General features: G+C 37.9%; 3 protein-coding genes across 3 annotated transcripts; all 3 read left to right on the top strand.

Moving 5' to 3' along the window:
- Positions 1 to 4,547: 4,547 nt before the first annotated feature.
- Positions 4,548 to 6,033, top strand: LOC119774806 (trace amine-associated receptor 1-like). Its single transcript, XM_038272486.1, has 2 exons — positions 4,548 to 4,610; positions 4,706 to 6,033. Exon 2 carries the CDS (start codon positions 4,750 to 4,752, stop codon positions 5,731 to 5,733), a length of 984 nt encoding a protein of 327 aa, XP_038128414.1. The 5' UTR covers positions 4,548 to 4,610; positions 4,706 to 4,749; the 3' UTR covers positions 5,734 to 6,033.
- A 12,555-nt stretch (positions 6,034 to 18,588) lies between these two features.
- Positions 18,589 to 19,584, top strand: LOC119774800 (trace amine-associated receptor 1-like). Its single transcript, XM_038272480.1, has one exon. The coding sequence runs from the start codon at positions 18,589 to 18,591 to the stop codon at positions 19,582 to 19,584; it is 996 nt and encodes a 331-aa protein (XP_038128408.1).
- A 338-nt stretch (positions 19,585 to 19,922) lies between these two features.
- LOC119774799 (trace amine-associated receptor 1-like) lies at positions 19,923 to 25,280 on the top strand. The gene is made up of 4 exons (XM_038272478.1): positions 19,923 to 19,946; positions 21,390 to 21,509; positions 22,224 to 22,266; positions 24,373 to 25,280. Exons 1-4 carry the CDS (start codon positions 19,923 to 19,925, stop codon positions 25,278 to 25,280), a joined length of 1,095 nt encoding a protein of 364 aa, XP_038128406.1.
- Positions 25,281 to 26,099: the final 819 nt, after the last annotated feature.

Genomic DNA, 26,099 nt, shown 5'->3' with positions numbered 1-26,099 from the left:
CCATTGTATTGCTTGACGTCATCATCAGACATGCTAAGAGCAGTCTGGGAATATATTATGAAAAACTGCAGGTCACGAAAGGTAGCAAATGAATCCATTGTGGAATCAGTACTGCTGGAGTGCATAGTTAAGTACAGAGTAAATCAAATATTTAAACAAATTTAAATATATACGCTTTGTGACTTATATTTGCGCATGCTCAGAGCATTCAAAGTAACTATCACAAGGCGATTGAACTTTTTTTATGTATTTCTGTTTTTTTATTTTTAGAAAATGCAATATTGTCGAAAATACAAAGATATACAAAAAGAAACCCATGCCTCTAAAAAATACAAAAGAATAAAAAAGTAAGAAAAAGGAAATATTGCCAGCGGAAGTTATTCTGTTCGCGCAGGCACAAATGAGCTGATGGTATGGATCGTGCTACCGGTACGGATCGGGTAATGACACCCACCTCCTCCATATTTCCTTCCTCATTATTAAACCATTCTCAGTCCCACTCACCCTCTGGCTTATTACACCACCAGTGTCCGGGCCTCGGAGGATGAATACTCTAATCTTATTTTATTGGTTACTCATCCAAGAAAATATTGTTTCATACCATCAAAGTCTTCTGCGCCCAAAAAATGTTGATGGCTTACAGCTTTTATTTGCCCATTTTTCCAGCAGTCTTCAGAACTCCTGGCTGACTCAGAATATTTCGTTTTATAAAAGAAAAAAAAAAAGGTTTTTGTTGGGACTAGTTTTGTAGCCTAATATTAATTTTAGTAACAGCGGCATTCTAGTGTGGATACATTTTCAATTTTGTGCTCCAAGCACACGCGCACTGGAAAACAGCCAATCAGAGAGAGAGAAGGCGGAACTTAAGGCAGAACAACCAATGAGAGTGGAGTTAAACAGCGCAGCACACTTCCATGCGCTGCTACATGAAAGGGACAGGAGAGACCAGGCAGAGGAGCTTCAAGAGGAAAAGAAGCCACTGCTGCAACAACTACTGCTGTAAATAATAAACATGTTGCTCACATCCAATTATTGGTAGGGACAATTAGTTTGGTTCAAAATTTTGGTAGGGACATGTCCCTATGGTCCCTATGCAAACCTACGCCCATGAGTGGTTGTTTGTCCTGTGTGTCTCTGTGTTGCCCTGCGATGGACTGGCGACCTGTCCAGGGTGTACCCCGCCTCTCGCCCTTTGACTCCTGGATATAGGCACCAGCACCCCTCGCGACCCTACAAGCACGTCAGATAATGGATGGATGGATGGATGGATGGATGTTTTTAATCAGTTGTCTTAACTCAAGGGTAGCCAGATTCCTTCCTTCCACAGCTCCGCCGGTATCTCCCCAGGCAAGCTTTACTGAGACTCCCTGGTACTCCTTTCATCTCCCTAGCTCCAGCCACTCATAGCCTCTCCTAGCTCGTCCTCCCTGGCTGGCTTCAGGGATGTACCACTGTCCTACTCCCGGGCAGCGAAAGTCTCTTATCCGCCCTCAGTGATCTGTCTGCCTGGTGGACATATCCAATCTGCTGCTGTTCTCCTATGTTCCTCCAGCTTCTGTAACTAACCCTAGTCAGCTGTAGCTCTAGCCTGTAGTTTAAGAGGGTGCCATGGCTGTTTTTTTTTTTCTGCCAGTTTTGTTGCACTGATTTCTTGTTGCTCCTGTCTGGGAATGCCGTCTAACCTAACCCTTTGTTGTCTTTGTGATTTGTCCCCCAATGCGGGACAACGGCGTCCCAAACAGTGGTCACGGATAGGAAGTACAGCTGAAACCACCTCCAGACATATCCTCTGGAGGTGGTGGTGTCATAGTTTTGGTTCTGTTATGTTTTCTTTTGAGTATTCAGTTTTACTTTGCTCATTGTTTTCTAGATAAAGTGGTTTAATTCTTGTTTGTTGTGTTTTCTGGTTATTTTCAGTTTTCAGGTTTTTATTTGTTGCCCTCTGCTGCCCTCTTGTGTTCTCCTTTTTCCCTAGCTCCTTTCCTGGTCTTCTCTGTTTCACACCTGCTCCCAATCTTCTCGTTAGTCCTGCCTTTGTTTCACTCTCCCATAAATGCTATCTCTGTGCAGTTCTTCAGTGCTGGTTCCTCGTCTAACTTCCTCCAACACCATCTCTTAGAGTCTTCCCCATGATTGTTTTCCCCAGATGTCTCCATGGTTTCTGGTTCGTTTTTGACTTTGTTTGATTTTTGGATTACTGCCTCAGTGTTCAGTTTACCCTTCATTAAATCAACAAGAAACTCACCTCTGCCTCCCTGCCTCTGCATTTGGGTTCTCACACCACAACCAAATCTTGACAGATGGTGGTATTCCACATACTCATTCTATTCTTGAGATTCTGGTGAGCCTAGGAACAGTAAAGTAAAAAACAATGCCATTCACCATGTAAATCCATGTACCGTGATGTAGGTGGCTTTCACCCCCCAAGCGATTTTGCCTGCCATGCAAAATACTTTTTTCGCAGGTTTCACATTTGGTGTGAACGCATGCTGTTTTACTTGTGGTTCCTAGAATTCCTAAAAGAGAAGTTATCAGGTGTCTCTCCTGTGAAAGTACTTCACCCTGTTTACTTTTGATGGTAGGCTTAAAACTTTCCATTTTGGTAAAGTGTATTGGTAAAAACAGATGATGCTTGCTCAGAAGTAACTGTGCCAGTAGAGAAGTAAGAGGTACAGTGAACAGCTCAAACCTGCGGGGGAGAATTTTGTCAATTTCTGCATGTCTGTGCCTTTTTCATTCTACATTCAAAATGGTTGGGTTATGCTGAACTACTTTCTGTATTCATGTTGCTATAGATTTAGGCTGCTGGAGGACACAGAGACCACTTTTAATCATTCTACTTCCTTCTACCTCCATGCTATGATACTGCAATATTTGCTAGTTCAACCCATGATTTTTTTTTTATTCCTCTACTTTCTCGTTATAGTGGTTTCATCTAGTCGATTCCTATGCATTTGGCTATGACATTTGTTTATAGATGTTAGAGTTGGGCCTTCTTTTAAGGGTAGTCTTGATCTCGTTGACATAGCTACAGTATGGGCCCAGCTTTTACTGTAACTGTTTTTAAAAAGACTCTGGACTACGTTGCTTAGCATACTTCAAATTGACATGTGTCTTAGTAAAATGGTTGTGATCAGAAAAATTGGCTTGGTAATGTGAAGATTGTTTTTAATTATTAGTTAAAATCTGCATGTATGAAACTGTTATTTTCATTGATCTGACATCACACACATATGTACATATGTACACCTGTTATTTGCAACCAGAGATGAAAAAGTGTACAGAGGGTGGCTATGCTGCTCTTCATGCAGTAATACTGACAATATGCTGCCATATTGGAAACATTTATTCACATTTTGTCAAAGTGTTTATATGAACATCACAACAATGACTTTTAATATTTTTTTAATAATTATTTCTCCGAATGTTTGAAAATTATGTTTTCATTGATCTGACGCCAAGAAACATATTTACAGAAGGGGGCAGAAGGTTTCATCTCTCCTATGCAAACAATATGCTAAAAATAAACTTCTTCTATGCATTTTCACAACAGATATGCAGACAATCGCATATTTATTTTTTATGAAGTTTTATGAAGGACTTTTAGAGTGGCTTTTCTTTATTCCCATTAACGGATGCAAAAAAAAACACCTTAAAAAATAGGAATACATGTTCAAAACATACAGAGGCATAGTCAAAAAGCAGAAAGAACTACACAAGTAACACCCCATTTCCCCTGACTTCCAAATGTCTACACAACATTAACACACCCATCTGAAGATGCAAACCTCTGAAGTCTGAGTTCATTTTCTCTGTTATCCAGGAGCAACAATTTGATTTCTTAAAAATCATTAAATATGGTATTGCTGCCTGGCAAAGTATGTATTATTTTCACCTATCCCACCACCTATAGAGGACTGGTTTTTCTGGGATACTTTTTCTACTTCTCCATGAGAGAAATTATATTTTTTTTAATTACTGTTGATAGAGGGATATCTGGTGGAATTGTTGTTTAAATAATTGAGGTTGCATGCACAAAGGCAAAATTGAGATTGGTAATGAAATCTATTATAAATATGTATTGATAGATTTTATAACTTTTCCCTTTTATAACACCCTAGTGACCCCAATGGATCATTCACCCCCAATTTATACAAGTAAAATTTTTCCAGATGTCATGACACAGGTAAATTGATCTAAAAGTGGTGGTTTTCTTCCAGTCAGAAGACTAGCACCAACTTTCCATCATAAATATAGATAAATATTTCGGAGTTTTGAAATGTTATACTTTTTTATAATTCTGCTGGGTTATATTAGATGTAAAATATTGAACTTCTGTTTTGTTAGGTTTTAAAACAATAATATCTTAGTCTAAAATAACTACTTTATAGAGCATAACTAGAAATGGCACAACTACTTCGGTGCTAATGTTTGTTGCTAGGGAATCCTTTGGGTGCAGGCTACCGCATTAGAAATACCAAGGGAATATTCTATTCATGAAGTGAGGGGGTAGAAAACAAGCTTCAGAATTCACCAACACAGTGGTCAGAGAAGAGCCACTGTTCAAACATCGGGGCTCAGCTGATACGCTGTCATGTATTGTGGATTAGGTGAGAGGACTAATGTTTTGCATAGTTAATTGTCGTTTTTGACTTTATTTTTACTACCCAGGTCTTTTACATGATCTTTTTTGTTTTTCTTCCAGATTCTTTAATTCTCTGAACTGCTGAGCAAAAGTTTGGTCTTAACATGGAACTTGATATGAGTAATTTTCTTCTTAACAATACTTATGTTTCTAACGTAAATCCTTGCTATAAGATTGCCACCTATCTACCAACAGAAACTCCTACCACGTTATGTCTACTTTTTAATGTTTTTCTTGGTTCTATATCTGCAGTAACTGTTTGTGGAAACCTACTTGTGATAATCTCTATCATTTACTTCAGACAGCTTCACACTCCTACCAATGCCCTCATCCTGTCTCTGGCTGTGGCTGACCTGCTGGTAGGAGCTATGGTCTTTCCACTAACAATGGAGTTCTCAATAAGCTCATGCATGCATCATCAGGACATTTTCTGCAAAGTAAGAGGTAGCTTCGATATAACACTTAGCATATGTTCTATTCTGAACCTGTGCTGCATTTCTATTGACAGATATTATGCAGTGTGTCAGCCACTGGTATACAGGAATAAAATCAGCAGTCATGTTATTGTATTGATGATATTGGTGAGCTGGGGTGTTCCAGCTGTGGTTGCAATCAGTCTGGTAGGATTTAACCAGGTGGAATGCAAACAAAATTGTTTTCTTACTGTTGTGCTGGGAAAAATTCTGATTGTTCTAATTACATTTTATTTACCACTGCTGGTAATGATATGCATCTACTTAAAGATTTTTAGTGTCGCACAGAGACAAGCATACAGCATCCACAGCATTAAACATTATGGGGGAGTAGTTAGTAAAATGGAAAAAAAGGCCACAAAAACTTTGGCAATTGTAATGGGAGTTTTTCTGTTGTGCTGGCTGCCTTCCATCCTCTGTACAACTGTTCTTACTTTCAGTAAAGCTTCCCAGCCTGGCCCTCTGGCAGAAATACTGAACTGGCTTGCACTGTCTAATTCAACATTCAATCCATTTATTTATGCTTTATTTTATAGGTGGTTCAGGTCAGCATTTAGAATGATTATTTCAGGAAAAATAATGTTGGGAAATTTTACTGACTTGAAACTTTATTGATTTATGTATCTTTGTAAGGCACATTTGCTAAGCCGAGTTGTTTTTTTATTTTGTTTTTTTAAAAGCATTACAGGTGTTTTTTAAGATATATTAAAGAATATAAGATATACATTTGTATGATTTTACAAAGTGACACAGACAACATCGACTGAATATATTGATGTGAATGAAAATAAAAAAAAAATCTTTGTGAATTATTTCAAACTGATTTTAAAATAAAATGCCTCTTTCCTGTTTGAGATGTGCCACTCCTGTAATGTGACATTCTGGTCTTCTGCAATACACCTAATACTAATCAGCTGCTTGGATTGATGTCTCTGGCCGTTTCTCAATGTGCGCTCTTGAGCGTTCTCGTGTGCTCGTGTACTCGTGATACGTCATCAGCCTCAGCCCGAGTACCGTTCCAATTCTCAAGAACGCCAGATCGAGAACGCATAAAATCCCCGGATGTTGTTCTCACCCCGCCCTCTTTATCGAGCATGCATCAGAGCAGACTTGTGCGTTCTTCAGACTGACCGCTTCCCCAGAATGCCCCGCGGCCGCAGCTTGATTCGAGACAGCGCTCACAGTGTTAAGTTAAACATTCCCTTTTCTGCTGCTGTTGTTCTTCAAAAGTACGTTTTGAAATCGTTTGAGGCGATAACATTATACATTTAAGCCTCCCTGTGTGGTCTGTTTACAGAGTTAGTGCGAAATTTAAAAAAAAAGTCAGACGTTGAGCGGATCAGAGTGACCAGCAGACCTCCGAGGGTAACCGTAGCCAGGGCTAAATTTACCCCGTCTGTAGTGCTGTAGTGCACTTCTCTCGGTCTAGTTATGTGTGAACTACCGCTCGTTCTGATGGCGTTTTTTTTGCGGTTCGGTAATTTTTTTTAATGTTTTTTAAGCTTTAGAAATTAAAAATATTGTTTTCAACATGTTTTGTGTAGGGAATAAATAGTTTTGACTGTTAAAGAAATGCTAAACAACGTTGCATGTGATGACGTCACGAGTACACTTCTGCTCCAATACACATACGTGCTTGCGTGCTCGCGTTCTCGTCAAGTCCGCTCTTCCTGCGTTCTCGCCAAGAACGGACTTGACGAGAATGCGAGTACGTACCCGCGTTCTCGTGAATTGAGAAACGCCCATGATCTTGATGCTGATGACTGGCTTAATTACTAACTCCATTCAGCTGTCTAACTGTGGCCAGTGTTTTAATCACTGTTCATGTTATCCACCTGCTTCTGCCTCTATTTAAGGTGCTTGCATCCTTGTTATCAGGGCCAGAATATTCTCGTTCTCTCATGCCAGTGGTGAGAGGGTTTTAGCTTACTGTAGGTTTCCTGTTCTGCCTCTTAACCACTGAGTCTGAACGGTTTGCCTGAACTGTATTGGACTCCTGGACCTTTCAACCTGCCTGATCTTATCCGTTTGCCGGACCTGGCTTCGGACACCTGGATCTCTGAGCCTTGCTGTTCTGATCTGGTTGACTAACCTTGCTTCGGACTTCTGCATGTTCTCCAGGGCTGCAGCATCTGGGACACTCTGGCCGGCGCCTGCCACATCTTGTTGGTAGCCCACCAGCTGGATCCTACCTTGTTCTCAGGACACATGCTGAACTGTTAAACCTTTCAGAGTTTCCTGTGATAAATGCCCTAGCCGCTGCTGCTCCAATCTTCCATTATTTTAAATAAATGTTTTTGACTTATCCCACTGTCTGTCTTGTCATGAATACTGGGTTTCTCTTTTCTGAGTCATGAAAATTTATGAATATTTGATATATCAATATTTTAATTATGTGAAAAGCTTTAGAAAATTAAATCTATATAATATGTAGATAGGTGGAGATTTAAACATTACAGTTTTAGGATAATAAAAAACTTGAAATGAAAGTCCCCGGAAATGAAAAAAAGTGACATTAAATCAATGGAACAAGATATTTTAAACACAAACTTTCGACTTACCAATTACTCAAAATCTAGTTAATAATTACAACTCTTTTGAACATTTAGCCCTTAGTTTCCCTCATCCAAACTAATAAGAAAGCTACAAAACCTCTTTCTTTTGTATCATCCACCAGGTCCTTACTCTGAATTTCTAGATGCATTTTCAGAGTTCCTTTCTGATTTGGTATGATTTAAATACTGACAAGGTCATCATACTGGGAGATTTTAACATCCATGCTGACACTGAAGGTGATAGCTGAAGAGCAGCCATTAATGCTGTCTTACACTTGATTGGCTTTGTTCAGAATGTGAATAGTCCCACACATTCTCATCTTTATATTTTGGACCTTGTGCTGAGATATGGTATTGGATGTGAAGAAATAACATTATTTTCTCACAACCCTGTTCTCTCTGACTACTTTCTAATAACTTTCAGGATTACTTTAACAGAGTTCTCCTCCCCCAAAAGAAGGTTCAATTTTAGTAGATCATTATCAGATGGTGCAGTTATAAATTTTAAAGAATCTGTTCAACATTCTCTCTTCTCTGTATCACTGAACAATACTGCTAAGCGCAAACATTACTTTATTCCCCTTCACAAGTTTTTTTGAGGGGATTACTAGTTCTCTGCGTACTGCCTTAGACAACATAGCGATTTTGAAAAAGGAAAAAATTAAAAATAAGAAATGGCTTCCTTGTTTAATGCAGAGCTGCCCACCTTGAATCAAAATGCTAGGAAACTTGAGAGAAATTTACTGCATGTTCTAAATGCCTACGGGAATCCTACCAAGTCTGGAAAAACTATTTACTGCTGTATAAATTGACTCTTTATAAAATAAGAGCAGCATGTTTCTCCCAATGAATAGAGGAGAATAAAAATAATCCAAGGTTTATATTTAATACAGTCGAAGTTATTGTCTTTGGACCAGATCTTTTGGTCTCTTTTATCACATTCTGCTGTATTTCTTAATTCAACATTTAAGCTGATTAGTCAGTCAGTTAATTTGGATGGGATTCATTTGATCTCAGACAATAAAGCAAAACATCTTGGTGTTATTTTTTATCAGGACCTGTCATTTAAATCTCATACACAAGAAATTTCTTGAATTTCCTTCTTTCATCTCTGGAATATTGCAGAAATTAGAAATATCTAATCCAGGGGTGATGCTGAGAAACTAATCATTGCTTCTGTTACTTCAAGGCTGGGCTATAGTGATTTTTTACTATTGGTAACTCCACAAACTATAGTTAAAAGCCTCTACATGTTTCAAAATGCTGCAGCCCGGGTTCTGATAAAACAGAGATCATATCTCTCCTATCCGGGTCTCTTCACTGGCTTCCTGTTTAATCCAGAATAGAATTTAAAATCCTCCTTCTCACATATAAAGCCTTAAATGGCCAAGCTCCATCTGATATCAGAGATCTGATTGTTCCTTATGTTCCTAACAGAGCACTTCGCTCTCAATCTGCAGGTTTACTAGTGGTTCCTAGAATTTCTAAAAGTAGAATGGGAGGCAGATCTTTTAGTCATCAGGCTCCTCTCCTGTGGAACCAACTACCAGTTTTAGTCCGTGAGGCAGACACCCTGTCTAAAGGCTTAAACGCTTAAAGGTTTATAGTTAGATTGACTCAGGATATCCTGAGCTATCTCTATAGTTATGCTGCTATAGGCTTAGACTTCTGGAGGACATAGGGACCCCCATTTCATCATTCTATCTCTTTTCTCCCATTCTGCAATATTTGTTAGTTCAACATTCAACCTTATGCTCTCTCTGCTTTTTGTCATCATAGTAGCTTAATCTGGTCTGTTCCTGTTTGGCTGAGACACCATTCTGGAGAGAAATATCAGCTGTGCTGCTGCCATTAACACCTTTGTTTATAGATGTTGGACCTTGGGCTGTTTGTCAGTGTAGTCCTACTTCTCTTACTGTGACTAAGTGTATGTGCTTTCTCTCATTCTCTGACATGGAAGCTGGCTTGGAGCTTGTCTGCCTGTGTTGCACCCTGAGCATATTTTATTTCGATTTATAACATTTGTTCACTGTATTATAGATTTGTTCAATGTGACCGTTATTTTTTTGGTCAATTTTGTTGTTTAGAACATCACATCTAGTTGCTATTGTTTAGGCACATCTTATCTAGGCACTACGTCAATGTTAGTGGCGGGAGTTGCAAGGAAGAAGAAGAAGACTAGAGTGTGATGGTTTTATCTGCATGTCCATGAACGGCTGCTCCAGAGAGAACAATCAGAAAACATGCAGCGTGGGGTAAATAAAGTTGAGAAAAGCAAAGACGGAGTCCTTTCTGTTTCGGGAGTGCAACACCTGGCTGTGTGTTTCCTGGGCAGATCCACCTGTGGAGACGGTTGACAGTTGCCATTTGTATCTCTACTTCTGTCTCATTGAACCCCAGTTGGCTTCGGCAGATACCTTGCTCGCACTGAGCCTGGTTCTGATGGAAGTTTCTTCCTGTAATAAGAAAATTTTCCTCTCCACTGTCACTACAAGCTTGCTTGGTGTGAGGGTTTGCTTTTGAGTCAATGAGTCGATGCAATCAGTTGGTTTCCCTTAGAGTATCCTTAGAAAACACTGAACCAGTCTGACTGTGTGATCTGGTTGAATTGTCTCTGTAAATTGCCTTGAGATGAAATATCTTGAGAATTGATGCAACATAAATACACTGAATTGAATTGATGTCCTGTGGTGATAACTGCAGTCAGAGGCGATTCTAGAGTCGGTGGGGGCCCCAAGCAAAAAATCCTAGGGGGCCCTCCTGACCAGTGTTCATCACCATTATGTTAGGCTATAAATAATCTGACACCAAAGAAAAATGTATTAAATAAAACTTTTTTTATTCCAAATGTTCTAAACATGAACAACCTTGTTATTTTGGAAAATATAAAAGAATAAAAGTAAAGAATAAACTAATAAATTAAAATAAATGTATAATAAAAAAAAACAGTAAATTACTTTAAAAACCCAATATAAACTTTGTACAAAATATAAAGTATAGTAAGTGTAGTGAAATTATTGGGGTCCTAGTGTTAATTTTAGCAGCCATTTTTAAATTTAGTTTTAGTCTTAGTCCAGTTTCAGCATCGTTTGTTAGTTTTTATCACATTTAGTCGACATCATCGCATTTTTATTTAGTCTAGTTTTAGTCGACTTAAGTCAGAGCATTTTAGTCTTTATTTTAGCCCAAGAAAACATAATTTTATTAGTTTAGTTTTAGTCACCAAAAACTGTCAACATTTTAGTCTAGTTTTAGTCAGGACATAATTTTAACCTTTTACTTTTTTGTCAGCAGATAACGTTTAAGATTTCCTAAAATTATTTCAACATTTTCTCTCATCTTTTTAATAAAAAACACAATTTTAAGGAACACATGCAGACATGGAAGATGTTCTGACAATATTTGCATATTTATTTTGAACACAAACACAAATGCTTGCATTAAAACAAATAAAACACACCTGGCAAAGGAAACAAATAAATAAAATAAAGTGTCTTATGAACTTTACACAAGTGCTGGCTGTTTAAAGCTAGTTCACATTGAATAATAAAATAAATAGATTTGAGGTCAATGTTGTTAAAAAATAAAAAAAAACTCCAACTGATACAACAAAAGTGCTTTCCTTCCAGCTTTAGCTGGCCTGTCATTGTTTCTGGGTGGCTGGTAGGTTGTTGTTGTTGGTGGTGGTGGTGTATCTTCAATCTGGAACAGAAATTAATACACTGCAAAAAATATAAATCTCAATAAGTTATTTTTTCTTAAAATAAGTGTGTTTTTCCTTGATTTGAGGAGGTAAGTAAGACACTTTGCCAATGGAACAAGACAATTTCCTTTTAAAATAAGAAAAAACTATTTTATCGTCTTATTTCAAGTAAATATTATCTAACTATCTTATTTTAAGAGTGAAAATACTCATTCCATTGGCAAATCATCTTATTTACCTGCTCAAATTAAGGCTAAATATACTTAATTTAAGCCATTTTTTACTTATTTCTGGATTGTTTTTGCAGTGATGTTAGGATAGATGCACAGCATAACACGAATTCCAAGTGTATAAGTAGCATATAGGTCTCTTTTTTTCCTTAACAAAAACTAAGTCTCTATAAAAACTACATTTGACCATCCATTTCAAACTCATACAAACAACCTAACTATCATTTAATGCAGGAATAAATTGCAGACATTTTTAGGTGTGCATGCATTTTGGTTGTATTAATATTGATGCCAATTCAATTCAAATGTCCTTGTAATAGTAATATGCAGATAAACAGAGCAGCATTTTATGTCACCAAATAAAGACATCCCTGCAGTGGTTCCCCTAATAATGACTATTTTGTATATGAAAATCTAGGTTAAAGTTGCTCTGAATTATGTGTGGCATATTATTTTTATTTTGTCTTATCCTGATAAATAGTGTCAGTTCCTTTTAGCATTTAGCATACATGTGTAGCTGCCGAGTTGTTCTGTGTTAGCTATAGTTCACTTGCTGCTCCTAGATAACCTAAAACGTCTGTCTGCTTTAATCAAACTTGCAATTTAACAGAAACTATATCTGCCCGGCCAGTATAACATATCCAAGTTAGCATAAATTTAACTTTACATACAATGCTATCAACAAGTGGCTACCGTCGCTACGTGCTAACAAGCTAACGTAACGTAGCCAGCCTGGATACTAAATGCTATGAAAATTAGCCAACATCAGTTAGTTTATCATTGGGATATTATAGCCGTCGATTTAATGTTACATTATAAACAATCACCACCAATCTTTCTGGTAACTTACCGTAATGTCTTTGTGGTGAACTGCGACGTGTCTCTTCAGGTTTGTTGTGTTTTTTCCAGCTACCATGTGGCCACATTCCTTCCCTTCCACTAAAATCAAGCATTTGGGTTTGTTCTCCACTTAAAAGCGAAAATGTGTCCATATAGCACGTCTCCTCTTTCTCCCGAGTCCCGGAGTAGGCTACTCTGTGCCCGCTCCGGGTTTGAAAGTGGGTGTGTGGGAGCTGACGAGGAGGAGGAGGAGACGAGACAGGATTTGAAAAAAACAGAAAATTATAATATATAATTTTCGTCTCGTCTTTGTTCGTGAACTAAAATGTCCATAGATTTTAGTCCAGTCTTTATTTACCGAACTGCATTTTCGTCTCGTCTTTATTAGTCCACGAAAATGATTTCTGATTTACTCCCAGTTATTGTTTATTAGTGGGGATTTTCGTCTCGTCTAGTTTTCGTTTGGTGAATAATGTGCGTGGACGAAAATATTTTCGTTTAGTTTTCGTTAACGAAATTAACACTAGGTCCTATACTGCTTCCAGAATTGCTGCTTACAGGCCTTGGCTTGTGCAAATGCAGACACTAAGTCCTCCAGATCCAAAGACCTTCGCACACTATACTCTATAGAAAATAAGCGCCAGTCCTGAAAGTCTCTCTTGAGACATGGAAAATGAATCATTTTCCTTCAGCTTAGTTACATTATTGCTTTCCAATTTACTGAACGATAGGCCTACAACGTCACCCATTCGCTAGGCTACGTTCATTTTTATTAAGGGATGTCATCCACCTGGGCTGGGCTGGGCTGGATTTTGACTGGCCAAAGCCAATGTCAATCAACATTCCATCCAATCGGAATTTTTTAAATGCAGTTGTGCATCTCTTCAGTCACTATAGCGTTGCCACTTCATGCTCGCCTGTTGCTGTTTATCTACCGGATGTACAGTAGCTGGCTCTCGGGGGCCCCCCAGCGGCTCGGGGCTCCAAGCAGTTGCTTGGTTTGCCTGTTGACAAGGTGCGCCTCTGACTGCAGTGATGGTCTGGGGGCATAGACCTGGCGTAATACACCTGATGGGGTGAGATGCAGCTGAAATGCACTTAGAGTGTGAGTCATCCAACATGCTCTGAAGTCGCGTTGCGAACACCGCTATGCGCCTGCTGTGATTTGCTAAGGGCATGTAGCACCCACCATTGTGGGCTGAGGCTGCAATTAACCTCCTATGATGCGCCGACCATGATGCACCTGCCATGATTAGCCTGCCATGATGTGACGTGGGTGCAGTGCTGTAAGGTGGTGCAGAGATGGAGATAGAGACGATGCCCTGTGGTATTGTCGTGGACCGTACTTTACGGTAATGCATCGCATTGCAATGATGAACTAATTATAGAAGCAGAGATTAATATAAGACAATGAGCCCCATAATCACCCACCGAATGGCAGGCACAGAAGTCAATTTCTTTTAAGGTTCATGACAATTTAAAACCTTTAAATCATGAAATGGCCAAATTAAGCATTATTCCCATTTGCATGCAACATGAAACAACAGCAAACATGGTTGTAGCTCCATCTCTAAGTAGCTCCACAAGACCATGACTCATGATTTAGATTAACAAATGACAAATGTTGAGTGCCGCTAAGGGATTAATGTCGAGCTCAATGTTCCTGAAGGGAAAGGATTAGCAGAGATGTCTTCGTAAACTGAAGGCTGCCAAGCTTTTATTATTTGGTAAAGCATCATCTATGGTGGTATTAGCTTGAAGTTATCACAATAAAAAAAAACAAAAGCGCTCGCTCTTTTTTTTTTCATATAGCAACTTGCATAAATTTAAAATTTGTCAAACAAAAACGATAGGTGATGTTGGTCTATTTTAAGTAATTTATACTCATAGAAACAAAACAAGAACATTCTTCTATTGATTGCCAAAGCATCTTTTTTTTTAAACATTTTTAAAAGTGTAATGTGGGAATAAAATAAAAAGTAATGCATTTTCTATTATATTTTATCTAATTATAACTAAGATGAAATATCACAAATTAGGGACTTTTGGAGACTGACACATCTCAACTCAACAGGTAACATAAGAGCATGGTTAGAAAAGTTAGCAAACAATTCAAAATGAACGCTTAAACACCAGCTTTTTTTCCCCTTCCTTACTGAGTTCAAATAGCAAAAATAAAATGACATTAACTAAATGTAAATACTACAAATGAGTTTTTGGGAAAACTACATAGAGTGGCATTAAATGTCCTTGTTTCTGGGCTATATATATATATATATATATATATATATACATTTTTTTTTTTTAATATATATATATATATATATATATATATATATATATATATATATATATATATATATATATATATATGTATATATATGTATATATATAATACATATTGTCAAAACCAGGAGATTGATTGATAGGAATATAATCAGAGTGCGAAATACGGGGGGGTCCGGGGGGGCTCGACCCCCCCCGATTAACCCATGAGCCCCCCTGAAAGCCTCAAAAGCAAAATTTAAGGGGGGGCTTAAATTGTGTCAAAAAATTTTAAAGAAAATGTTCTGGCTCCTTAGGAAGCCATTGCTCATATTTGCGTATTGTTTCTAAGTTATGTTCTATAAGCTTTCTTATGTATAATATTTGATATAGTCTTATTTTGAAAGCACCGGAAGTTGAGCAGTTGGTGTCTTCCTGTTTAACGAGTAAACACTGCATAGCTACATCTGTTCTCACTGTGCTGCGTTTTTGGCCAGTACAGCATGTAATTTGATGTGAAGGATGTATTTCGTTTATGTACATATAGTACTATGTTTCATGTTGTGTTTGGAGGTTTATTGCAAGAAAGGTCACAGAGAAGAGAAGTTTAAAAAGACGCTAGCATACGCGCTAACTAGCCGTTAGCGATGCCGCTAGCTAGCGGCTAATGTTAACATGTTTTTGTTAGGGTGACCATATTTTCCTTTCGGAAAACCAGGACACCTTGGAGAGGGGGGGGGTTCCCATGCATAGAGATGTCTATATCTACAGTTGATTTATTAAAAATGCTTTTCAGTAAAAGTCAATAGCAATAACTTCATTAACAAACAATAATTTTATTCAACATGTATTTATTAAAAATGCCTAACAATTCCTTTAATGAATGAATAGCACAATGAAAGAAATTATGTCTCATCTAAACATCCCTCACTTAACAATAAAAGTTAACAATAACTCAACTCCCAATAACAGATGATACTCAGCCTCAGCAATGAAGGAAATAATGTCTGTTCTGTAGGCTATTGGAAAAAATAAATTAACAAATGAGCTAATTAACAAAAAATACCTCTTGTGTGGCAAAAATAACTCAAAATGTACCAAAAACGAACAAACATATCAATAGACTATCTTTACTTTCGGTGTCCAGAGACATATGTGCCTGCTTTGCACACGGCCTGCTGTGCACAAGGCCTCCAATGTGTCTCGACCCGGTCTGAAAGCGGGGAAACTCTTTTGTAAATCGTCGGTAAACATACTTTTGCATGTTTTTGGCGTACTGACAGCCACGCTATATGTTATGATTAAGAACAGGGCTGCCCGCACTGCAAGGACATCCCGCTGCAGCCTGCGGGAACGCGGGATTACGTCACACGCAGCGTCGTGCGCAGTGCCCTAGTGCCTGTAAATTTAATGGTCCAATTAAGGTAATTTAAAAAATCAGGACATTGCCTCACTTTCTAAAAAAAACCCGGGACAGGATGTGAAATACGGATATGTCTCGGGAAATACAGACGTTTGGTCACCCTAGTTTATGTCATTATGCGTTTCTGTACATATTCAGGGAATATGTTGAGTTTATTATTTAGGAGAATTGTGCCTGTTTATTTGGAATTGTGCCTTATGCACATTATTTCTTTGTTGCAGTTTTACCATTCATTCATCCATCCATACCAGCCAATAAATCCAAAGAAAAGGCTTACAGTGTGGTTATTGGAAATGATGGTTACATTTAACATTGCCCATTTAACATCAGCTTGAAGTCATATCTGCAGAAACAGCACAAGAACCTCAGACCTGAATTACATTCCGGGAAAATAGACTACAGGCTCACAGATTCATCGTTGCTAAGGTACTGAGGTATCAGTCAGCTCATCAAACAATGTTGTAATCGTATAACGAAAAAAGGCTATTGCAAAGATATTTTTCAGTAAGAACATACAAAATCTCTTTTTAATCAAGTGTCTCTGTGATCAGATATTTTTCCCCTCTGTCGTGGGAATTAACCTATGGCTATTGCATTTGGGCTTGTTATTGAAAGGAAAACGTATCATGCACCAAGCAGCAGTACTCTAGTTAGCAGCAGCAACACATTAAGGCCAGAACACAGCGTAGAAAATTAGGTCGGACGAGGCTGTGGCATTTAGCGCTCAATGACTGTTAATGGGGATGATCACACCCTATGCCATTTTACGCAACTTTCTTGTGCAGGTCCAACTGAGAGGTCTATTTTAGTCAGACTACACAGCAATTCAGCAGCAATTGCATGGGTCTGACAGGAAGAGAGACGCAGTTACAAAGTAAAACACATCCGCTATGAGGGACATATCACGCTATCACGTGTATAGTAAGCTGGACAGATTTGTACAAGAACAATGAATGAAACATTAAAAAAAGAATATATTGCCCTTGATAGGAGTTCAGGAGGAAAGAAAATTGTTAAAATAGTGATCCTCTTTGAGCTTCGCACAGAGCAAAATAAAGATGGGCAGACAGAGCAGGTATGTGGGTTGTATCTCTCTAACCTCTATATGAAAAAGAAAGAAAATCTCAGATAACCTTCACAGATCTCTTTCTCTCAACTCTCACTGCCTCAGTCAGTATATAAACCATCCCACAGGATTTATTATTTTCTAGATGTGTCCGTTCTGGTTTGACGTGCTCAACAGGCTCATCAAGTGGGGCTTCACTTTATAGAATGCACCAGTGTTTTAAAAAAAATTACTTTTCATAATCTGTCCAAGTCAAATGTTTAAAATAGTTTTATCTGTATATATAGCACAGAGACAGTAGTGAAAAAAATCTGAACAGATCTACCCACCCTGCCTAGTTGGAGCCTATCTATAAGCAGTAAATGTGACATGGGAAAAAAACAAACAAACATCAGATTGGAGATTAAAAAGTCATAAGCAGCCGGGGTGTTCAGGCCTTAATGGGGTAACCTATACCTGTGCTAAACCCATTAGCCAGAAACTAGGACCACGTCATTCGTGGAAAATAAATAGCTCTTATGATGAGACCGTATCGTGGGAGCTCTTGAGGGACTGAGACTGACCTCGTTTGAGCGATGAGGCATTGAGCTCTACACATCCTCTGTACTGTGACACTTTAGCTTCTCAATGGACAATATAGCAAGTGAAAATATTCCTGATCAGCAAACCTCGTTTAACATCAACATTATATTTTCCATTACATTTAAAAAGGCTAAGAAACTAATTCAAATTGGACATGGTGAACAACAGACTACACTTGAGAGTGGCATTCAAACAACTCCTTATATTTTAGTGAACGGTTTATCCCTTCTCCAATGCACTTCAGTTAAATAGTTGAATTATCTCCTGTACCTGACACCAATTTGGTAATTAATTTCAGTCCTGCTTAAGATACAAAACAGCAAAAACATGCTAAACACTGTCCATTAGGGATTACCTCCGACTAATAGATATGTTGCAGATAAAATAGTACAGTTTAGCTCAGACCTTTTGTTCAATCTTATCAAACATGGTCTGTTGTGACCTAAGTTTCCTGTGAACGAACTCAAACAAATTATTAAAACATGAGCACATAGGTCATCATCTCTCCCATCTGACATAGTGGATTTTTTCATTAATTACTGTGAAGTTTCATATTTAAGTGTCAAGCACATTAGCAAGATCATTCAGAGAGAAGGGGACTCCCACTCAAGCGCACACAAACTATGTGTGTGAGTGTATTTGGTTCTATTTTTTAAATAACATCTGTATTCTATTCATATCTTTTTATTGAAAATGTATAAGGGTTCTGTAAGATGATTTAAATCATGATAATTTGATGCATGTATTTTTAAAATACCTTAGTATGTTATTTTTATTCATTGTAATATTTCATGAAAACTTCAGCTATGAAACTTCAGCTAGTTGCCAACCAAAGTGTATTTACCACACACCCATGTTATGAATCATATGACTCCATTTACAAATTCACAAGTAACCCTTCTTTTAGTTGTGTGGCATTGTATGTTTTTCTTGGCTCTTTGTCTCTTATAACAGTGTGTGGAAATCTTCTTGTAATAATATCAATCATTTACTTCAAACAGCTCCACACTCCTGACAACTACCTTGTCCTCTCCCTTGCTGTGGCTGACCTGCTTGTCGGAATTTTAGTTTTTCCTTTCAGCATGATGTTCACTGTTACTTCATGTTGGTATGATGAAGATTTGTTTTGCAAAATACGAGGCAGCTTTGATGTAACACTGAGCACTGCTTCTATTTTGAACCTATGTTGCATTTCTATTGACAGATATCATGCTGTGTGTAAGCCTCTGAATTACAGAACTGCAATGAATGATCGTATCATTGCATTCATGATTCTTGGATGCTGGGTTACAGCAGCTTTAATTGGAATTGGCATCATCATAGCAGGATTCAACCAAGGAAAATGTGAAGGGAATTGTGTAATTGATGCTTTGATATCAACCACTTTGGCATGTATTTTCTCTTTCTATATCCCAGTCATTATAATGCTTGGTATCTATCTAAAGATTTTCCTTGTTGTACAGAGTCAGTTAAAAAGCATTCACATCACTGCCTGTCAAACCAGAAAGTCGACTGCAGCTTTCAGTAAGATGGAAAGAAAAGCAACAAAGACCCTTGCTGTTGTAATGGGGGTTTTCCTCTTGTGTTGGACCCCCTATTTTCTTTTAATCATATTTCAGCCTTTAACATATGACGCAACACCAATCAATGTGATTGAAAGTCTTAATTGGCTTACTTTGTCCAATTCTATGTTGAATCCTTTTATCTATGCTTTCTTTTACAGCTGGTTTAGATCAGCTGTCAGACTGATCATTTCTGGAAAAATATTTCAAGGTGACTTTGCCAACAGCAAGCTTTTTTAAAAGCATCTTTTAATGAAGGTCTAGCTTAAAATGTAAATTGAATGCATTTTAAAAGAAATCAAGGAATTAGTACTTACTGAACTATGGTTATTACAAAAAAAATACAAAGGACATCAACACAGAGACTAGAGCTATGATCAGATTTAGAGTTAGGACTGTTACATTGACTTTGTAAATATTAATATATGAAGCTTTAAATTCTGTTTTCTGTTTTCCATAACTCAAAATAAACATGCAAATGTTTCAAAGGAGTAATATCTCTTAGTAAGCAATTGTATACATTAGACATTCATTAAGTTCATAATTAGTTTGGCCCAACATTAACCTTAATTTTAGACATGGCCTTAGACATGGCAGAAATGGTAGGATCTATAAATTTTAGTTCAATTTCTCCACAGGGACAATAGGAATCCAATTACCAGGCTGGTTATATTTCAAACAAATCTCTCAGTAAAAATTATGATCAAAGAAAAACAAAAGTAGAAGGGAGTTTCCGCTGTCTTTAAGTATCCATCCATTCATTCATGTTCTGTCACCTTCCATCTGGGTCACAGAGTGCTGTTGCCTTTCTCCACCAGTCTATGAATGAATGGCAGGGTACATCCTGGACAGGTTTCTAGTCCATATGGATGCAGTAACAACATATAGACACACAACTATGCACATAGACACATACAAACGGATGTTGTTTCACTCTATCCTTGGGACTTTTCCATTTCCCCCTCATTTGTATGGCCTAACCCTGACCCTTACTCCATCCCCATAACAAACACATACTTAACCTTAAGTTAAACTAAATTCATACCTTAGTCCTAAACCTAACCCCCATCCCATTAACTGAACCCTTCCTCATTGGAACCAGTCACTGGTCCGCACAAGTACCTATAAGTCCCCAAAATAGCTGCATATTTATGTGAAACTGTCACCAAAAGATAATGGAAATATGGCCACACACATTTAATGGAAATTTAGCTCCAGAGTGTGGGAGGGAGTTGCATAGAGAGGACATGCACATGCCATGCACAAAGAACCAAGAATCAAACCCAGGACCTTATCAATGCAAAGTGCTACAAATTGCACCAGATACTGTGAATGCATATGTCCAGGTGCACACACTGGATGGCGACATATTGGGTTGTCTTAATGTAATTACAGTTGCCGAAACAAGAAAAAAATGTCAGCCAGTATGTGCCACACCTATTTAAAACTGTGCTGTCACTGAAGGCCTCAAGCACGCCAGTGGATCATTCTCTATTGCATTTTCCCTGAAAATATTGGATACAGAGACACCCCCAAACCTGTGTCTTTCTGGCTGTGTTCTTAACCACTAAGTAGTACTGTTGAACGAGAATTCTTTAATATGCTTGAATAAATTACACATCTTGCTACAGTAATGTTTTCAATATAACAACTATTGAGGAATTACTTATTATCAAATGGCTGTTCCTATTATAATCTTGCCTGCCTAGCTCTGCCAAGTTTCTCATCACCGCTCATCACTTTCACCTGCTTCAGTCTCTATTTAACTTAGCTGCTTCCAATCATCAGTGCCAGATTATTTGCGCCTTTGTTGGGAGTTGTCTAGTGTACCTCATTGTTTTCAGATTTCCTGATCCTGAACTGTTCTGCTTTTGGAGGTTTGAGCCTGGCTTTTCCGGTTCTGATCTGTTTGCCTGACCTGTCTTCGGACTCCTGCTGGATTTTTGCCTGTTGACAACCCTGGAACTGCTTCCTGACATAGATCTGGATGTCCCTTTGGTACCTCTTCAGATCTCTGATCTTCTGGCCCTGACTCCTGTGAACAGTTTTACACTGGCTTTGGCTTCGTCCTCTGGATATTCCAGCTTTCCTTCGTCTACATGGATCTGATCTCCTACCAGTTCTGCAGTCTTCAAGGCTTCAGCATCTTGGACTCTCTTAGGCATGTTTGCCACGTCATATTGGCAGCCATCTGGCTGGAATTCACCTCTTCCTCTGGGCACGGCTGAATTTTAAGACCAGGTTAGTGACCCACACATTTATAACGCAGATTAGTCGTAAAAAAAAAAAAAAAAAAACGCCCTTTGACATAACTCACTGTCTCTCTGTCTGGATACTGTGTCCTCTGTTCTGAGCCCTGACAGAATAATCTGGCCAAACATGAAGCCATCAGCAGGCCGACAGTGGTGTTCAGACGTAGCAGAATGTAGAACTCAGGTGACATCACGCATGCGGGAAATCATTAGAAATTTGTGTAATCAGGCTGACCCTGTTCCCACACCTCTGCCTAAGACAGCTTCCAGGCCTCAGTCATCTGCTGTCAGATCTGTTTGTCTCCCCCTGAACTGTTAAAGGGTTATTATAATCAGTGTCTTGCTTTCCTGAGCCACTGTGAACTTAATTTTGAATTTCAGCCCTGTGCCATGTTAGCCTTAAACCTCCGGTCCTGAACCGATGCATCCGGGATGCACACGTCTTTCCAGGGAGGAGAGGGATTGATGCCACAGGCTGAACCTGTACCTCTAATCAGCAGAGAGGGACACTGGACACCCTGCTGAAACAAACCAGACTTTACGTCTCCCCAGATCCTCTGCTTCCTCTAACTTAGTCAGTTAATTCCAGCAGTCATAACCTGTCTACATTCGTGGACTCTGATGCAGATCCTTTTTTTTTTTATAGATGGGACTTTGCCAGAAGTCGTATAAAACGTCTTCCAACGCTGGATGACCTCAAGATTGCTATGAACCCAACAAAGGTGAGCACAGTTTCGGAATGGTCTGTACCCAAAGAGAGAAAGCAACTGCAGAGGTTCTTGGGGTTTGCTAATTTCTACAGAAGGTTAAGCAAAAACTACAATCAGGCACAGAGAGGAATTATTATGTGGGGGATCTAGAACTGCTATCGGTCAAGCTGGCTCTGGAGGAATGTAGACACTGGTTGGAGGGGTCCAAGTTTCCTTTTTTGGTTTGAACTTATCAGACGAACTTGGAATATCTGAAGTCCTCTAAGAGACTTAACCTGAGACAAGCAAGGCTTAAGCCAGTTGCTAACTGGCCAGTTCGAAACTGGTTTATGCCAGTTGAAAATATGCATATGTCAGTTTCGTTAAAGGTCCTACATGGGCGCTGAATATCCTAATTTGGTTTTACTGACATATATATATATATATATATATATATATATATATATATATATATATATATATATATATATATTTTTTTTTTTTTTTTTTTTTTTTTTTTTGCAGTCATGAAAAAGTAATGTTTTAGTATGTAATTGTGAATGTGTCTATGTGTTGAAAAAAAGTAAAAAGTCATACCACCAAATCGTGTGTAGCTTTATGTTTATGTTCATAAACCATTTTTTCAAAACTGGTATGTCAGAAACCACTTTTGGCTCACACTGTCTCTCCAGGAGAGAGATGAGGGTTTGATTAAATGTTTCACATGCTCAATTAATGAAGCAGCCATTCAAAATAGCCCTTCCCAGTCGAACGCCAGCCAAATGGGAGCAGGCTTCCCTCCAACTCCCAGCTACTGGAGTGACCCCCTCCTTCTCCTGGGTGTGCTTATTTTTTTACTCTGACTCTACCCTTTCACTGAATTACAGGGTCTAATCACCTGCTGACTGGTACCCAATCACTGTATTTTGCCTGTGCAGTCGGGTGGGTCTCTGCAGCATCTTTTTGGGTTTCCAGAAGCTTTCTGCAGCAACTTTATGGTTTTTCATGTCTTAAGGGAATAAATACAGTGCATCTGCATTGTTGTTAGCAACCCCTTATAAATATGTGATATTAAAAATCAAAATTGGCCAGTAATGCCACCCTTGAATTTCTCAGTGACAAACTAATTGAGAGCAAGAGCTTCAAGTTCAAATTAGCTGTAGTTCTGGTCATTCCTTTTGAAGCCAATTTCAACTAGCATGAGCAATGACCCGTTCCCTTCCATCTTGCGCTTGTGACAGGGCCAATACCAGTGATGAAGCACTGCCAACCCAGCTCCCTTCTCTAAATCTGTTTGCTCCTGCAATGTAATATTTATTTATTTATTTTATATTTATTTTATTTACATTTATATTTATTTTTTTCAGTAGAAGAAGTTAAATGTGGGGTTTTATTTAGGACTTAAATAAATTACTTTGGGTTAAAGAAATTTTACTTAAAAAATTCTGAAATTGGATAAAATACCAGACATAAATAGCTGGTAATTTAAAGTATTTGGTCATCATTTGCCTTTAGTGTTTTAAAAAATGTAAAATCCAGACAACATACATCCAAACAGTTCAGATGAAACATTGACTTTACGGTTATGACAATTTCATTCACCTGGGTATATTCCTTTTTGGAGATTTCTGATGCTCAATTTGTATACTATCGTCAACAAATACTTTTATTGACAAAAGAAAAATTAAATTATTGCATTACAGTATGAGTGCTTGCAAAGGCAAACATATGTTTCTTTAATAAATTATTTTTTATTATTCCTTATGCATGTCACATAGGATCTTACATCTGATTGGCTAATCCAAGGACATGATGAACATGTCATTGAGAAAGAGATTTTTAAATCCAAAGGCACACTCAGCTCATGAATCAAATCAAGTAGCTTAAACCATCACAAGGTAAGGAGTTCCAGAACAAAGTAAAATTAGTTGTCTAAAAAAAAAAGGAATAAACTAAATCATGTTTTTATTTTCTTTCTTTAGCTTGATTCAATATGGATGCAGAATTTTATGTAAACAGCAGTAATAGGGATACTCATATTCATCCTTGCTATGTCTCAGAAAATGAAACTTACATGTTTGCAAACAACCCGTCTGTCATGTGTGTATCATTGTACATCTTTCTTGGACTATTGTCTATCGTTACTCTTTGTGGAAACTTACTTGTCATATTTTCTATCATTTACTTCAGGCAGCTTCATACTCCCACTAACTACCTCATTCTCTCTTTAGCTGTTTCTGATCTGCTTGTTGGGATTTTAGTTTTCCCCTTTAGCATGGCATTCACTGTGACTTCATGTCTGAATTATGAAAGCTTGTTCTGCAAAATACGGGACACATTTGATGTCACAATGTGCACAGCTTCTATTCTGAACCTATGTTGTATTTCCATCGACAGATACTATGCAGTCTGCCAGCCTTTGACATATAGGATGAAAATGAATCCTAAGATAACTGTGGTTATGATTCTCTTCAGCTGGGGAGTCTCTATTCTGATAGGAATTTCCATCTTTATTGCAGGATTCAGCCAAGGAACATGTGAGGATGAATGCTCTGTTGACATTATAGCTGCCAACACTATGGGTCCTGTTTTCTCTTTTTACCTTCCAGCAGTCATAATGCTCTGTATTTACTTCAAGATCTTCCTTGTTGCTCAGAAACAATTAAAAAGTATCCATAACGCAAACTGCTCAGGCATAAAGCCAGGAACAACAGTTAGTAGGGTGGAGAAAAAGGCTACCAAAACCCTGGCAATTGTGATGGGGGTATTTCTTTTATGTCTCACTCCCTATTTCACCTGCGTTGTCTTCCAGCCATTATATCACAGCCCCCCACCAGTCCCTGTAATAGAGACACTAAACTGGCTTACACTGTCAAATTCAATGCTTAATCCTTTAATTTATGCCTTCTTTTACAGCTGGTTCCGATCAGCTTTCAGAATGATCATTTCAGGAAAAATATTCCAATGTGATCTGACAAACTCCAGAATATCTTGATATTTATAAATAAGTATACCCACACACACACAAACTTTTAGATTTAAATTTTATGAAGCACTTTATCTTGTTTTTTTTGTTTTGTTTTTTTTTTTGTTTTGTTTTTTTTTTAGGAGACAGCATAGTAAAATCACCTATACTCTTCTGAATAATCATTGGTAAAAATCATTTGGAATTCATCTTTTATAGTAGAAGGCATCCTTTCCATCACCCTAATTTATAGCATGAGCATTTAGCGGCCCTGGCTTGGCCATTTAAATAAATGATAAATATTTTCAGCTAGTGGAAACAAATTGAGATATGTTTAAATCTTAATATGGCGTGATATGTATTTATATGTATACAATATGTATTGTAAATAAAAATATATATTTTTTTTATTAATACAGTAAAGTAATAAATTTGAAAGTATGTGTTTCCTTATTTTTTTTTTACTATATCACCATACCGTTTAAAGTAATAGCCTGCCTTCTTGATAGCTTTTCAGTTTCAATAATCAAACAAGTAAAATAATAGAAAAAACAATAACAAGATAATGACATCACATGCTTGCATTTAACTAAAAGAAACATCCGAGACACAAACATATAAGCATGCTTAATACACTATGATTAAAAGATCTACCTTTGTTTAGTGTATTATTATTAGTTAATTGTCTAAGACAATTTGTTTTTAAAGATTCCACTGCTTGTCAAAATATTCTTTTAAAATCATGTGCATTACTGTCTTTACTTTGATGGACTGGCAACTTGTCCAGGGTGTACCATTCCTCACACCCAATGACCGCGCAGCCCCCTACCTGCCGTGCAACCCTGACTC

Source organism: Cyprinodon tularosa, unplaced genomic scaffold (genome assembly GCF_016077235.1).
Source record: "Cyprinodon tularosa strain WSP-4 unplaced genomic scaffold, ASM1607723v1 ctg831, whole genome shotgun sequence".
Classification (NCBI taxonomy): Eukaryota; Metazoa; Chordata; class Actinopteri; order Cyprinodontiformes; family Cyprinodontidae; genus Cyprinodon; species Cyprinodon tularosa.
Note: the sequence above shows the minus strand (reverse complement) of the source record. Positions and strands in the feature narration are given on the sequence as shown.